At 42.2% G+C, this 13,422-nt stretch overlaps 1 protein-coding gene across 1 annotated transcript in view; it reads right to left on the bottom strand.

Annotated features, from left to right (window-relative positions):
- Positions 1-13,422, bottom strand: part of cspg4 (chondroitin sulfate proteoglycan 4) — a 106,989-nt gene that overhangs the window by 45,317 nt on the left and 48,250 nt on the right. The window contains exon 2 of the mRNA XM_080438468.1: positions 2,317-2,480. Coding sequence (XP_080294594.1) covers positions 2,317-2,480 — 164 coding nt within the window. The remainder of the gene's footprint in view (positions 1-2,316; positions 2,481-13,422) is intronic.

The following is a 13,422-nucleotide window of genomic DNA, read 5'->3' as shown; positions in this document are numbered from 1 at the left end:
CTCATATGAGACCTCGCTTAATCATCAATGTAGACGTATTTCCCTTTTTTCCGGAGGACAATTCCTAGACCTTTTTGCAACAGCACATACGGTATGATGCAAATTCACCCCCTCACTGCTCTCAGACGTTGTGAAGCAATTACTTATTGAATTAAAATGTCACAGTCCTCATTCCATTCAGGCAGAAAGCGAAGACAACACAGCAAAGCAATTTATGAATGACACCTAAATGGGATTTGTCACATACAGATACTGTAAGAGTCCCCAAATGACTGACGCGATAAATAATAAAATCACGTTTAAAGACACACACCCCTCCCTTCCCAACATCTGTTGTACTGCTTAGTATGGATGTGTGGTAGGTATCATCAAGGGACGCTTTCCTGTGTTTGGTCTGGATAAATGGAAAGAGATTTACAATAGCTGCTGCTGTCTGAGCTCCATTCCATTAGAAATTTGTGAGTTTTCTTTTTTAAAGGAGAGACACTAAAACTCCCCTCAATCCCCTAGTATTTCATATCTGATGTATGTGGAACAACAGTGAATGAATCAATGGAATTTACAGTATAACACAGCTTTTTCACCATGCTAGTCTGCCATTGATTCACCCTAACATTTCTACCAGTTTGAATATTTAAAAGCATATGCCATATAAATATACACGTATACCTTTTTCTGGAAGGGTAAGTAAAATCTTAATCTGGAGTATACATTTAAAGGTGCAGTAAGTGAAATTAGTTTAATTAAAATAAGTGTTAAATAGCTCTATATTTTGATAGTAACCATTGCTATCGTGTTTACCAAAAATATAATTTACACTGCCTTTAAGCACTTGAACCCTATGGTACCTATTCTAGGTTGAACATTCTGTGAACAATAAACATAGCAAATATACAGTACAAGGTCACAACATGTCACAACGTGCTGTGTTGTGAGCTTGTACATCGGCTATAACTCTGATTGTAAAAAAAAAATGAACCCTTGTAGGACTTGATAGTGTAGTGCATTACAGAGCATCTCATGCAAGGTACTGAAGCAGTGAAGGACTGCTTTGCCCTTAATTGTGATTCATATACTTAGTTAGCTTGTATGTATATTATATTTCCCCAGCTATAGGAAGCTGGCATTTGTTCTGGGAAACCAAAGGGAGAAACTCATTTGGTATACAGTACCAGCCAGAATACCCCATGAGGTATGCACATGGAGCTGATTTTCCATGTAAAATAATACAGGCTAATTATGCCACAGTATAATTGAGCTCAAACTTTCCCACCCGAGTAGGTTGAGGAAGTATTTTCTTTACGCTAATAGCCTCTGATAATAATTAACATCAGTCACGGGAGGATTACTGTACAACACAGGACTTCCCTGAGGTGACAGTTTAAGACAGTCGCAAATGTTAATGTTGTGACCATCAATATATGGTCTACAGTGATTTTGTTGTATTGACGCCATACGTACATTGGTATCTTACGGCCATTACTGTACATGAACATATACAGTACAACTGTTTTATGAGCTTGGAAAAACTGTGTTTTTTATGTTGCTCAGAGATTGGACCAAGGTATTACTGCCTGAGGCTTGTAAGAGTTGTAAATATCAACACACAAACTCCACAGTGTAGAGAAAGTACTTGTATGTTCCCTAGAGAGAGTGGTGCTGTATATCTAAACTATTGTTAAAATCACTTCATAAGTTCATTCTAATAAATGGTAATTAGGCCCTGTAATGCTGTTGTGATTGATTTATGTTAGTGGTAAAACCTAAAGTAGGCTATGAGTAACAGGGAAAGTACTTCAAGGAAAAAGTGATTGTGTCTGTGTATTGCTGAGGTGCATATCTAACTATGATTATTCATAGACATACTGTAACATGGCATGACTGAACTGACTTATTAGTGCCTCCATATACTACTTTCTCTGTTTTAAGCTGTCTGTTTGCTTTTGATATTCGTTTCTGTTAATGTGTTTGCATCCATTAATGTGTTCTCTGTTTTAAGTATTTTTGGCTATTTGTGTCTTATCATGTTTTGAGCTCTCTATGAACTCTGCAATGTGTCATTGATGTTGTTTTCTCCTGACTGGAAAGCACTTTGGATCAACTCCTGTTGTTTTTAAGCATGCTATACAAATAAAGGTGACTTAACAAATCTTTGAATATATTTATAACTCAAAATCTTTTCCTCGGACGGTCCCTGGAACAAAATGTTTTGAGATGGGGGTCCGCAGTCAAATACATATAATTATTGACATGAAAAAGTTTGAGCACCACTGATATAGCAACACAAGTCTTTTCAGAAAACTGTTTTCTACTGACCTGTAACTTTCCATTTTGGAGTTCCAGAAACAGGTAGTCTTCATTGCCGGCAGCCAGTAGGAGCAGTCCGCTCCGTCGGCTGGTCTTAAACTGCAGGGATAGCTGGAAGGTGGAGACATCTTGGACGGACTGTATTCTGCAGTAGCTGTCTCCGAAGTAGGACACTGTGAAAGAGAAGAGCAAGAGGTTGAAGAACAGCAACAACACAACAAAATGACTCGATGTTGAAACCAGGTTGATCTGTCACGAGAGATAAGATTTCCCCCTAACTTTAGCCACAAGAGATCTATTGTGCAACTTAGTGCTGATATAGTATTTTATATAACATGAGTTTAAAGAGTTAATAATGTATTAAAGATTCACAGAGAGAGATGAGAGAATGGACACACCCACCCTCACAAGCACATACAGTACACGCACGCATTCATTCATGCACGCATGCACTCACACACACACGCACGCACAGACCTAGTACATTACCTTCCAATTGCAAACCTTGCATTTGTCAGCAAATCAAAATGCAATGTTGATTTGCATATTCATGCATACTGTACTGTCTGCCACCAAACAATAACTTTGTGTTTGTCTTGTAGAAGTAGGCGGAACTAAATATTTGTTTGTATTTGTCAAATTCATCTCCCACAACCACAATACACTCAGCTTCTAACTGTGCTGAAACAGCAAAAAACTAATTAAATAAAAGACATCTGCTTTGTCTTCAGCCTCTTAATTCATGCTAAAACCACAGCCAACGCGATGGAATTCTCATGTACAAATCTGAAGAAACCAATTAGACATGGCCGTTCCCTGACTCTCACGTTAAAGAGGGAAACTTAACTCGAGCTTTGCCAGCTACATTTATCAGTCCTCCTCCAGCTGCCTGTTCCTGAAGAGGAGCTCTCCTCGACTCAAAGGGGATTCTCTCACAGAGACATCAGTCATTAGCCCTCCAGAGGCCTCTCGTAGGGCTCGGGAGGATTTCCCAGGCTCAGCTGAGCCGGGATCCGTTTTGACCATATGCAAATTCAGCCACCTGTCTGCCTGACTGCCTGCTCTCCGGAGCTGCCCCCTCCTTCTTGAAAAAATGTAAATCCTTTGAGGAGGAAGTTGATTTGCCACCCCCTACACATACACCCATACACATACACACATCAGAGCTCACGCTTCAAAATTAAACTGGAAGACCTCCAGGGCCTTGTGTTTGCGAGGCAGAGTTTTCCGCGATGTTGGCCAAGAGAGACAGATGTAGGAGGATGGGGGCTTTCCGCCCAGCCAGGCAGGCAGCCACCCCACTTGCCCTCGCAAGGGCGAGAGTTCAAGCCTTGGGGATTTAAAGGGATATTTCACTTTCAAAAAAACTTTTGGTCATTTTATCATCTACTCAGGCCTTTGTGAGCCCCCCAGACAGTTTTTAAGTTGCTTGATTCAGTATTTAGATATTTGATATTCATTTTATCAGACACGCCCCCTTCCTATACAAACCCATTGTAACTTCAAACTTCATTTTAACCATGTTAGATTCATCAAAAACACCCGTCCTTGGTTCTGGTGACTCATCCTGCCCTCCTAATGCGTGAGGGGGCTGTGTTTTTTCAATTACTTTTTTCATTTATTTTTTAAATATTTTTTGTAAAAGGAAAAAAATAAAATACAATAAAAAATTCAAATAAAATAAATGAAAAAAGTTATCGGAAAAACACGACCCCCTCACGCATTAGGAGGGCAGGATGAGTCACCAGAACCAAGGACGGGTGTTTTTGATGAATCTAACATGGTTAAAATGGAGTTTGAAGTTACAATGGGTTTGTATAGGAAGGGGCAAATGTCTAAATAATGAATCAAGCAACTTAAAAACTGTCTGGGGGGTTCACAAAGGTCTGAGTAGATGATAAAATGACCAATTTTTTTTTTGAAAGTGAAATATCCCTTTAAGTGAAGATGGGAGAAACAGGAAGACACTTGAGCCACATGGTGGACAGCGCTACTGGGTTTTTAGTGCCGATGGAAAGAGAGGCGTCGCTGTGTCCCATTTAGAACATTCCAGTAAGGTCGTGAAGGGCAGTACCAACATGTAGTAGCAGCCAGGAGTGGCAAGGAAATAAGCACAAACAATTCACAACAAGAGTCTGATATTATCTAACTCCATTGGTCTAACAATGTAGTCATTTGCACGCACAGCTATAAAAGGATGAAGTATTCCCTCCATTCTGTGTGCATGTGTGTTTGTGATTTCCATTAGTGAGTCTGTGTGTGTCTTTAAAAGGGCATCCTGCATCAGTGTTAAAACAGAGTAAGAGAGTGTCTGTTTGTGTGTGTGTGTGTGTGTGTGTGTGTATGTTTTAAAAGGGCATCCAGCATCTGTGTTTTATCCATCCTGAAGCCTCATACTGCCAGCTTCCTCTTCATCCAGCAGAGACTATGTTGTGTCCTGTACCACGGTGTCCTGCAGATGAACCCTCCATACCTCCACATGCCCACATTTGCAACAAACAACTCACTGGGCAGAAAAGTGAAGTGAAAACACGGCCGTTTAGATGTCAGCAAGGACGAACGGCAAAGCCTTTATCATCTCGCCCATGCTTTTGTGATTATACTAAGAGGCATTTGCCTGCCTGCTCGCCTTCGCTTCCAAGGCTGTTTCTGTCATGAGCAAGTCAGTGATGTACGGCACTCAGCTGCAGAGCCTGATGCGTGCGCACGCACGCACGCACGCTCGCTCGCACGCACGCACGCACACACACACACACACACACACACACACACACACACACACACACACACACACACACACACACACACACACACACACACACACACACACACACACACACACACACACACACACACACACACACACACAGACAGATTACGTGCTGCTGCACAGCTCCACTCCTCTCTCCTCCGGGTCAAACAGCCATGCCGTGGGTGACAACTTTCAATGTTGAACGATACGGATGATTAACTTTGCTGCTCTCACATGTCTGATGACACGTGATGCATAATTCAATAGCTATGAACATCATAAACTTCTAACTTAGCCACTGTGAGCAGCCAGCATGAATAGTAAATTCTCCTGAAATGGCGAGAAAGCCCACTGGAGTGTCCAATATCAAACCAAACGTGGGGAGATCACAGGGACAACACAACCGTTGTCTTGTATTATTGAATGAAGTTATGGAGCCGTTGAACATTACACTGTAAAATCCTCAACGTGTAATTTAACTCTGGGAGTGTACAAAAGGAACCAAATGGTCCCTTATGGGTTCCATTTGTAAATTCCCAAATGGATTAAATGAACACTAAGGATTTTCCTGTGTATTAACATCTAAATGCACTGCCGAAGACATCTCTGATTGAGAACTCAAGTTACTGTACAGTCCAGAGTGTTCTGGGTAGGATTATGTTCAATAAGGAGGTCTCCCAAATACCACGCTAGCACTAATTGCACAGGAACCTCCGGGCCGAAACTCAAAGAGTACAAAAAAAGTGAGAGACAATAGAAGGATCTATTCTTAAAGGCAATTTCATTAACAAAGAAAATCGCAATGAACTTCATGGCGCTTAAGCTGCCTAGCTTTTGTTGGATTGTTCACTGAGTTTGGGAAGGAAGGGGGGTTGGGGTAAAACTGCTGATGGGAAGCAGCAACGCCAATACGATTCTGCCTTGGGGATTTTCTGCTTCGAATTGAGCTCTCTGCCTTCCCAGCAGCCTCCAGCAAGGAGGAGGCAGTTATTTGTAATGAGATACAGGGTCTTGCTCCCTCAGTCTACCTGGAGCTTGGATTCATTAGCGGGCAGGCTAAGCTGCGCGCTAAGCTGTGAATACATGAGGTAAGAAAAGAAAAAAAAGAACTCTTGCTTAGTGTAAAATGTCTCCTCGATTTCACCGTCCATTTGCGTTTCATCTTTTTCCTTGGGTCATGGACATGGACACTGAGGTTTAATCTGCTTCGGTGTTCTCACATTTAGTTACACAAGCTGAGAATCACACCAAGATGACGAAAGAAACGGTATTGTTACTTTGTGAGCGGAGTGAACGGACTATGGATTGGTCTTAGTGACACTGGAGCAGTTACAACAGGAACACACACACACACACACACACACACACACACACACGCACGCACGCACGCACGCACGCACACAGGAACAGCAAGACCTCACAGAAGGAGCACAAAGGCAACAGAAGAGCTAAATGTAATTTGTCTTGGTGACATATACTGTAGGTGCAGAGAGGTACAGGCTGCTCACTGTACGTAACATTACGACTCACACAGTCACAGGAACAACAAGTGTTCACAGAGCGTCTTTGAAGGACATAACCATAACGTGTCCTGACGACATCAGTGTGATCTGTTATGACATACTGGGTTCAGGGACAACAGGACCTTCAGTACAGTACAGTACAGTACAGTACAGTACAGTACAGTACAGTACAGTACAGTACAGTACAGTACAGTACAGTACAGTACAGTACAGTACAACACTATGCTTTCACCTTAACTATTAGATGGTACAGCGCATCACCCAACATAAATTCATTCACAAACCTTGCTTCATAACATTCAAATCTTACACCCAACATCCCAACAGCTATAATTTCCTTGAAATTAGCCTCTAACACGGTTCAAAATACCAATGTTCAAAATAGCTTTAACCACTTAAACCCTAAATACTTTGTTGACTGGAGTCCCCCACAGGGGAGTCTTCTGGCCCCTTCCTTTTTCCCTCTAACCCGAATATTTTTGCTGACTGTTCGCCCCCAGAATAGGGACGCTAGGGTTCATGTGGTTAAGCTCAGCTTAAAGCTGAGATAAGAGAGAGCGAGCAGCTGAAGGTCCAAGCAGGGTTGCCTACTACCTGAAATTTAAATAAGGGACACCTGACTTCCTTATTTCTACGAAAAATAAGGGATGTCCAGAAAAATATCACTGTATATGTACAGTTTTTGTATATTAACAACCTGTATTACAATATGTATGAGCTGTTTGTGTGTCCCTTATCAGTTCAATAAGGGACACGTCTTTTAGTTTTCCAAATAAGGGACGATTCCTTATTTCAAGGAACAGTTGGCAACCCTAGAGGTACAGACTCCCACCGCAGAGGTAAATAACATGCAGCATTTCTCCATCTTTTATAAGAGCTTGAGGGATTTATCTTCTGCAAATCCTGCACTGTAATCCCTTCCTTTCCATGGCTAGTCGTGACCTGTGTTTACCCAGGATACACCAACAACAACACATAGCTAAGGGCTTGTCCTATGAGGCAATAAATTATTCGTCTCGCATATTAAATCCCTGCATCCATGTGTACATGCCCATGAGCAAGACACTGCTCACCTACTTATACCTTGCACATTATTAAAGTAAGCTTCTCAGGATCAGAGAACCAACTTAATGTGAAGTATACTGAATGTTGGTGTGATGGCAGGCTGGTGACAGGGGAGATAGTGGAGTCAGCAGAGGCGAGCATCATTACCTGTCAGTTATTGTCTCAGCCTGTTCCCTCTGGACGTAACATTGCTGCCACTGGCTATGTCCAGCTGTGTGTGTGTGTGTGTGTGTGTGTGTGTGTGTGTGTGTGTGTGTGTGTGTGTGTGTGTGTGTGTGTGTGTGTGTGTGTGTGTGTGTGTGTGTGTGTGTGTGTGTGTGTGTGTGTGTGTGTGTGTGTCTCCAAGTCCAAATCTGTGTACTGTATGTCGCTAGCTTGTGTATCGATCCAGTAGGTTTTCGTGTCTGTATGTGTGTGCGTGTTTGTAGTGTGTCCCCGTTTATCCCACACTGAGTGTGTGCTGCATTGATCTTACAGTCTCTGTTGTCTTTAGTGCCTGTTCCCCCTTCCTCTCTCCTACTCTCCCTTCCTCTCTCTCTCTCTCCCTCTCTCCCCCTTCTCCTCTCCTCCCTCTGTCACACTGCTTTATTGTGGGAGAACGCTGGTCGTCGTCCAGTGCAGATGGCCATAATTTGATGACTGGCTGAGCTTGTATTTATAACGCTTGAAGGAAACTTAAGTCTCTCTCCCCCCTTTCACAAAAAAAGGGCCGAATGAATTCCTCCCTTGTCAGCGCCCACCGCCCCCCCCCTTCCCCCCTCCCCCCACCCCACCCCTACCCCTACCCCTCCAAGTGGTCTTTTGGTCTCTATCAAGCAACACATGTCCGGAAAAGCTATAGGGAGAGAGGAGAGATGGAGAGAGCAACCGCAACCGGAGAGATCAGGAGAGACTGGAGTGAATTTGCCGTCCTGTGACTCTATCTAGTGATGCATACGTGCATCCATCCCTGTCTTTTTCAGATACAGTGATATAGCTACAACTTAGAAGTATCAACCCAAACATCATGTGAGCATGAGTGTGTGAGTGAGCGTGCGTGCGTGCGCACGCACGTGTGTGTGTGTTTGTGCGTGTCCGTGTGTCTTGTGTCTGTCTGTGTGTGTGTTCCGTCTTTGCCATAGTAACAGTGGCCTAGTAGCCAAACAAACCATGAAGCTCCTGGTTCAGCCACGGTCCGCTTGACTATAAATAGTGTGGTTATGTTGGTCATTTGTTTCCCCTTGCTGGACAGTGCCTTCTACACAGCAGTGGCATAATGACTTCTGGATGTAATTATGTGAAGGATAGGGTGCTGCTATCCAGAGATAGAATTGGAGAGCTGTTTAGAGGCATAATAATGACATTTACCGTATGGCAACACAGTAATTACTGTGACAAGCAATTATATCTCCTTCTCATGGGTTATGAATGAGCTGAAACAAGGGTCAATGGCAATTCTGTATGTAATAGAAATTAGGAGTCTGCAGCCGTGAAGGTCCCTGGAGCATGGGACATGGAATATTGGAGCAGTTACAGTACATGTTAGTTAGCCTGCTGTGACAAATACAGTAGTTAAATGTATAGACACTAGGCTGACGTATACGCCAAGGTAAATTGGTTTGTGGTGTTGGGTTTGCGTGTGGTGGTATTATATCATCCAGCAGGTCATGTTTTCAGGTCATATAATAGATTGACAAACTGTAATGGTTTGGGATGCTTTCCCTAGGCGAGTCTGGGAGGCGGACCTACCTGATACATGATTTACAGCGGAGCAGATATCGGACCTAAATGTTAAAATATGGTATATGACAGATAGTCCACCTATAACAAGAACATTAAGCTTGATTTCTTTAGTCAGTATAGTATAGTAGTATAGTAGTGAACAGATGTATTTTTTTATTTTGATCAGTGGTGGAAAAAGTACTCAAATTCTTTACTTAAGTAAAAGTACCAATACTGCATTATAGAAATACTCTGTTACAAGTAAAAGTCCAGAATTAAAAATGCACTTGAGTAAAAGTACAAAAGTATTGGTATCAAAATGTACTTACCAAAAGTAAAAGTACTAAAATATTTGAAAATAGCAGATCTACAAGCTTACAACGCGTCGCGATGCGACGCGTTGTGAGCTTGTAGATCGGCTATTTTCAAATAGCCTATGTATAAAATGGGGCTGAAGTGGTTCATGTATGTTTTATAATATAATAATGTATATCTGCAAAGTAACTAGTAACTAAAGTTTTCAAATAATTGTAGTGGAGTAAAAGTACAATATTTGCCTGAGATGTAGTGGAGTAGAAGTAAAAGTATTGGAAATTGGAAATACTCCAGTAAAGTACAAATACCTCAAAATTGTACTTAAGTACAGTACTTAAGTAAATGTACTTAGTTACTTTCCACCACTGATTTTGATTAGCCAATTCTTTTCCCCCTCTTGTCAATAAACTTTTTCTTTCCCCCCCTGCCAGTAAGGAGCCCCCACAGAGAGGACGTAGCCCCGCTGATAGCTGCCCTGGCCTATAGGAGTACGTGGACTACGTGCAGTGGCAAATATCACCCTCCCCGCCTGGCTTCCCTCCTCATCTTTGACAGATTTTATGATTCATTTTTGGTCATAATATTTTGACAAATCTGTCAGCTTACAGTAAAACTAAATGAATATGTCAACAAGCTGTGTGTCTTTTTTGATAAGCATGGTCCAGTAATGATCCACAGAAACTTTGGTAGCAATGGGGAAAAAAATGTGTAGGAGATGTCGAAATGTGTTTTTACAAAGAATTCAAAATCTTGTAGACAGGCTTTAGTAGTTCTTGAGGCAAATATCCAGTCCAGAGTGCGGATAGATGGATATCTGTAACAAGTTTCATAGCGTAGGAGTTTTAACTTTTGAAACAGTTTATCATTTTGACCTTTAATTATAGCACCCCCATCAGGTACTTTGGGGTCATAATAGCTGTGCAAGTAATTTGCACACAACTTCCAATAATTGGTGAAAATGCCATGTCTGTACCATCTATCAGCTCTTCAGGCTTGAACCCTAATTGCTGTCAACGAGGAAATTAAGTGGGGAACAAAAGGTATTCCCACCGCAATGTGGGGAGGGCGTTGGCTGAGAACGCGGCAGGTGCTGCTGGCACAACTCACTCTTGTTGGTATGCAGCCATGTTTGACAAACATAATGCATCAAACTGAACTATAGATTACCACCTGGTCATTAATCAAACATGATGTTTATTGACCATCATTGTTTTTGACATCATGTTTATCCCATGGCTGCATCATCCTGGCTGCAGATGAGGACGGCCCTTAGTTGGACAACCGCATCCAACAAACGAAAGCCCAGGTAATACTCTGCAGTATATTTACTGTACTTTCTTGCCAGACTGCAATGCCAAAAGGCACTAATAAACCTGAATTGAATTGAATTGGAAAACATGAAGTCTGACTCACTTATTTGTCTCAACTGTGAATCTTTTATTTAACCGCTTTAACTCTGGCATCCCTATTTTGGGCATGTCATTATAGGCAAGCATTTTCTAAAATGTCCAAAAAACGTTAGCATTTTTTCAAAAATAGCCGATCAATGCGACACGTTGTGAGCTTGTAGATCGGCCATTTCTGAAATAAATGAGAGCATTTTTTAAATGTTTTGAAAATAGGGCTTAAGTGCTTAATGAATTAATGTGTTCATTTAATTTATTTCTGAATATCTGTCTTGTTGTGAGCATGTATTTTAGCTGTAGGCAGCTTATTGAACTTGATCTTAATCTTGATGTCAAACGTTCACATTAATACCCTCTCACATTTTAAACTCAATGACATAAAACCAAAAAGTTTCTTTGACTGTGTTTGTTTCCAAGGTTCAATCAAATTCACTTTGTAAAACTGTCGAAAAAGTGAAAACCATTCTCCAGGCTCTAACTGCTTCACTAGTTAGTGTTTGATTCGTCAAGCAGTTCTACCTGTCCTGTGGACTGCAGTGTTAACTGAGATTAATGAAAGTGTCACTATACTATAAGGCCTCTCTCAGCTCACTGGGACTTAATTTGTATTCAGCAACTTCCTTTTTCCTTCTAATCACAGCTACACTCAGGGTGTGTCATTCAGCCGCTAATCACAGCATACTAGCAGCAGTTAAAAGAATAATATGTACTGCTGAACAAAGCCACCAAGCAAAAAATAAAAATATCTGATAAAATTGGTTGTTGCTATTGAAATTACTTTTAAATAGTAACCCTAACCATGTCAGTCAAGTGACTACATGCGTAGAGAACATAAGAGCAGTCGAATGTGATGAAACAGTACTTTGACTGAGGAACCTATGGTGGTTTGAACATCAGTATCCATTAAAACCTAGAGAAGAAGCCTGGCATGTTTCTGCCCACAAATGTGGTAGAAATGTATGACCAGTGGTTAGATGTTGGATGGATCGTGGAATCTTGTCTGTATTTTGTCTATTTCATTTGTGTTCTAGTAGCATTCAGGATAAGTAGGGCACCATAGCATGACACAGGCAGAGCGTGGTACAGTAGTGGAGAGTACTGTGTGTTATGCGGTCACATTGTTTTGGGGTACATCTTTTTGTCCACGTCTAAAACATTCTCATGACCTGAAAAGAACCTCAAAGGCTGCTGGTGCCTGGTAAGTATAGTTGGATGAAGCAATTGTTTGAAGTCTAACTTGTATCAAAACAACTTAGACCCTATCATTGACCCCTCCTTATTTTCCTCTGCACAAAATATATTTGCCAGAAAATAATGTTCGCCTATGACATGCCCACAATAGGGACACTTGGGTTCATGTGGTTAAGCTCATTTTGTTCTCCGTAGCTCGACGGTCGACGGCGCCGCTTGCCGAAAACAAAAAGAAAGATATTTAAGCTAAAAAGCAAGCTAGTTGTTAGCTTGAAAATCTAGTCCTTTTTCGCAAGCAACCGTGCAAAGGAGAATACGTTTGGCATTAGCCCTTGTGCGCCTGCGTTTTGTTTCTCTGTTCTTTCAGAGTGCTGTCTGCACAACTTCCTCAACACGTAGTGTGCGGACATGAAGCTGCCACGCAGACACAGGCCTTCATAAACAGTCGTTCCGTGAATACAAGGGGGCCCTGCGTAGGAAACGACCACTACGACCCTTCACATGCTGCTTTAAAACGATGTGCAGGGGTGCAAACCTCCATACCTTGGCATTAGCATAGCGCTGCTGTTTTATAAGTCCACCCCATTCCACGTCCCCTTCACAGAACTCACCGGGGACTCCCACCGCCGTGGTCTTTATAGTGGAACCGTTTCCTTTGAGGGAGCGATCATGACATCATTATTTCTGTTTTTCTCTTTTCACATTCCCTGCTCTGCCTGCCTCCTCCATCTATCTACACCCTGCGTGTCCTTTTGAGATTCGCCAAAGCAGAGGGAAGCGAAAGTGGCACGATGCAATACACAACTCAACACACGCACGCACACACAAACAAACCCACAAACAGGAGTCCAGTAGTGGCCTGGTGGGGGGCCGCCTTCCACAGGCAATAATTAAAACGTTTCAGCTCTGTGTGCAACAGAAAGGTTGGAGGTGGTTGGGGGCGTACGGGACGGGACAGGACGGGGGGGGGCTAAGGCGAAAAATTATGACCTTCCCTGTGAAAGAAAAAGAAGAGTGTGGTGTAAGTCCAGCTGTGAAAATGGAGCTGTGAGAAAAGGGCGGGAGGGAAGGAGAGCGAGAGAGCATGGAAAAGAGGTAAAGGAAAGAAAGGACCTCTGTTGTCTGAGTTGAGGCTTCGCTCGATGAGAGAGGAGGACTGAAA

The sequence above is a fragment of the Gymnoscopelus braueri genome, assembly GCF_963280865.1.
Source record: "Gymnoscopelus braueri genome assembly, chromosome: 9".
In the NCBI taxonomy this organism is placed as follows: domain Eukaryota; kingdom Metazoa; phylum Chordata; class Actinopteri; order Myctophiformes; family Myctophidae; genus Gymnoscopelus; species Gymnoscopelus braueri.
This window is presented reverse-complemented; position numbering and strand designations above follow the sequence as displayed.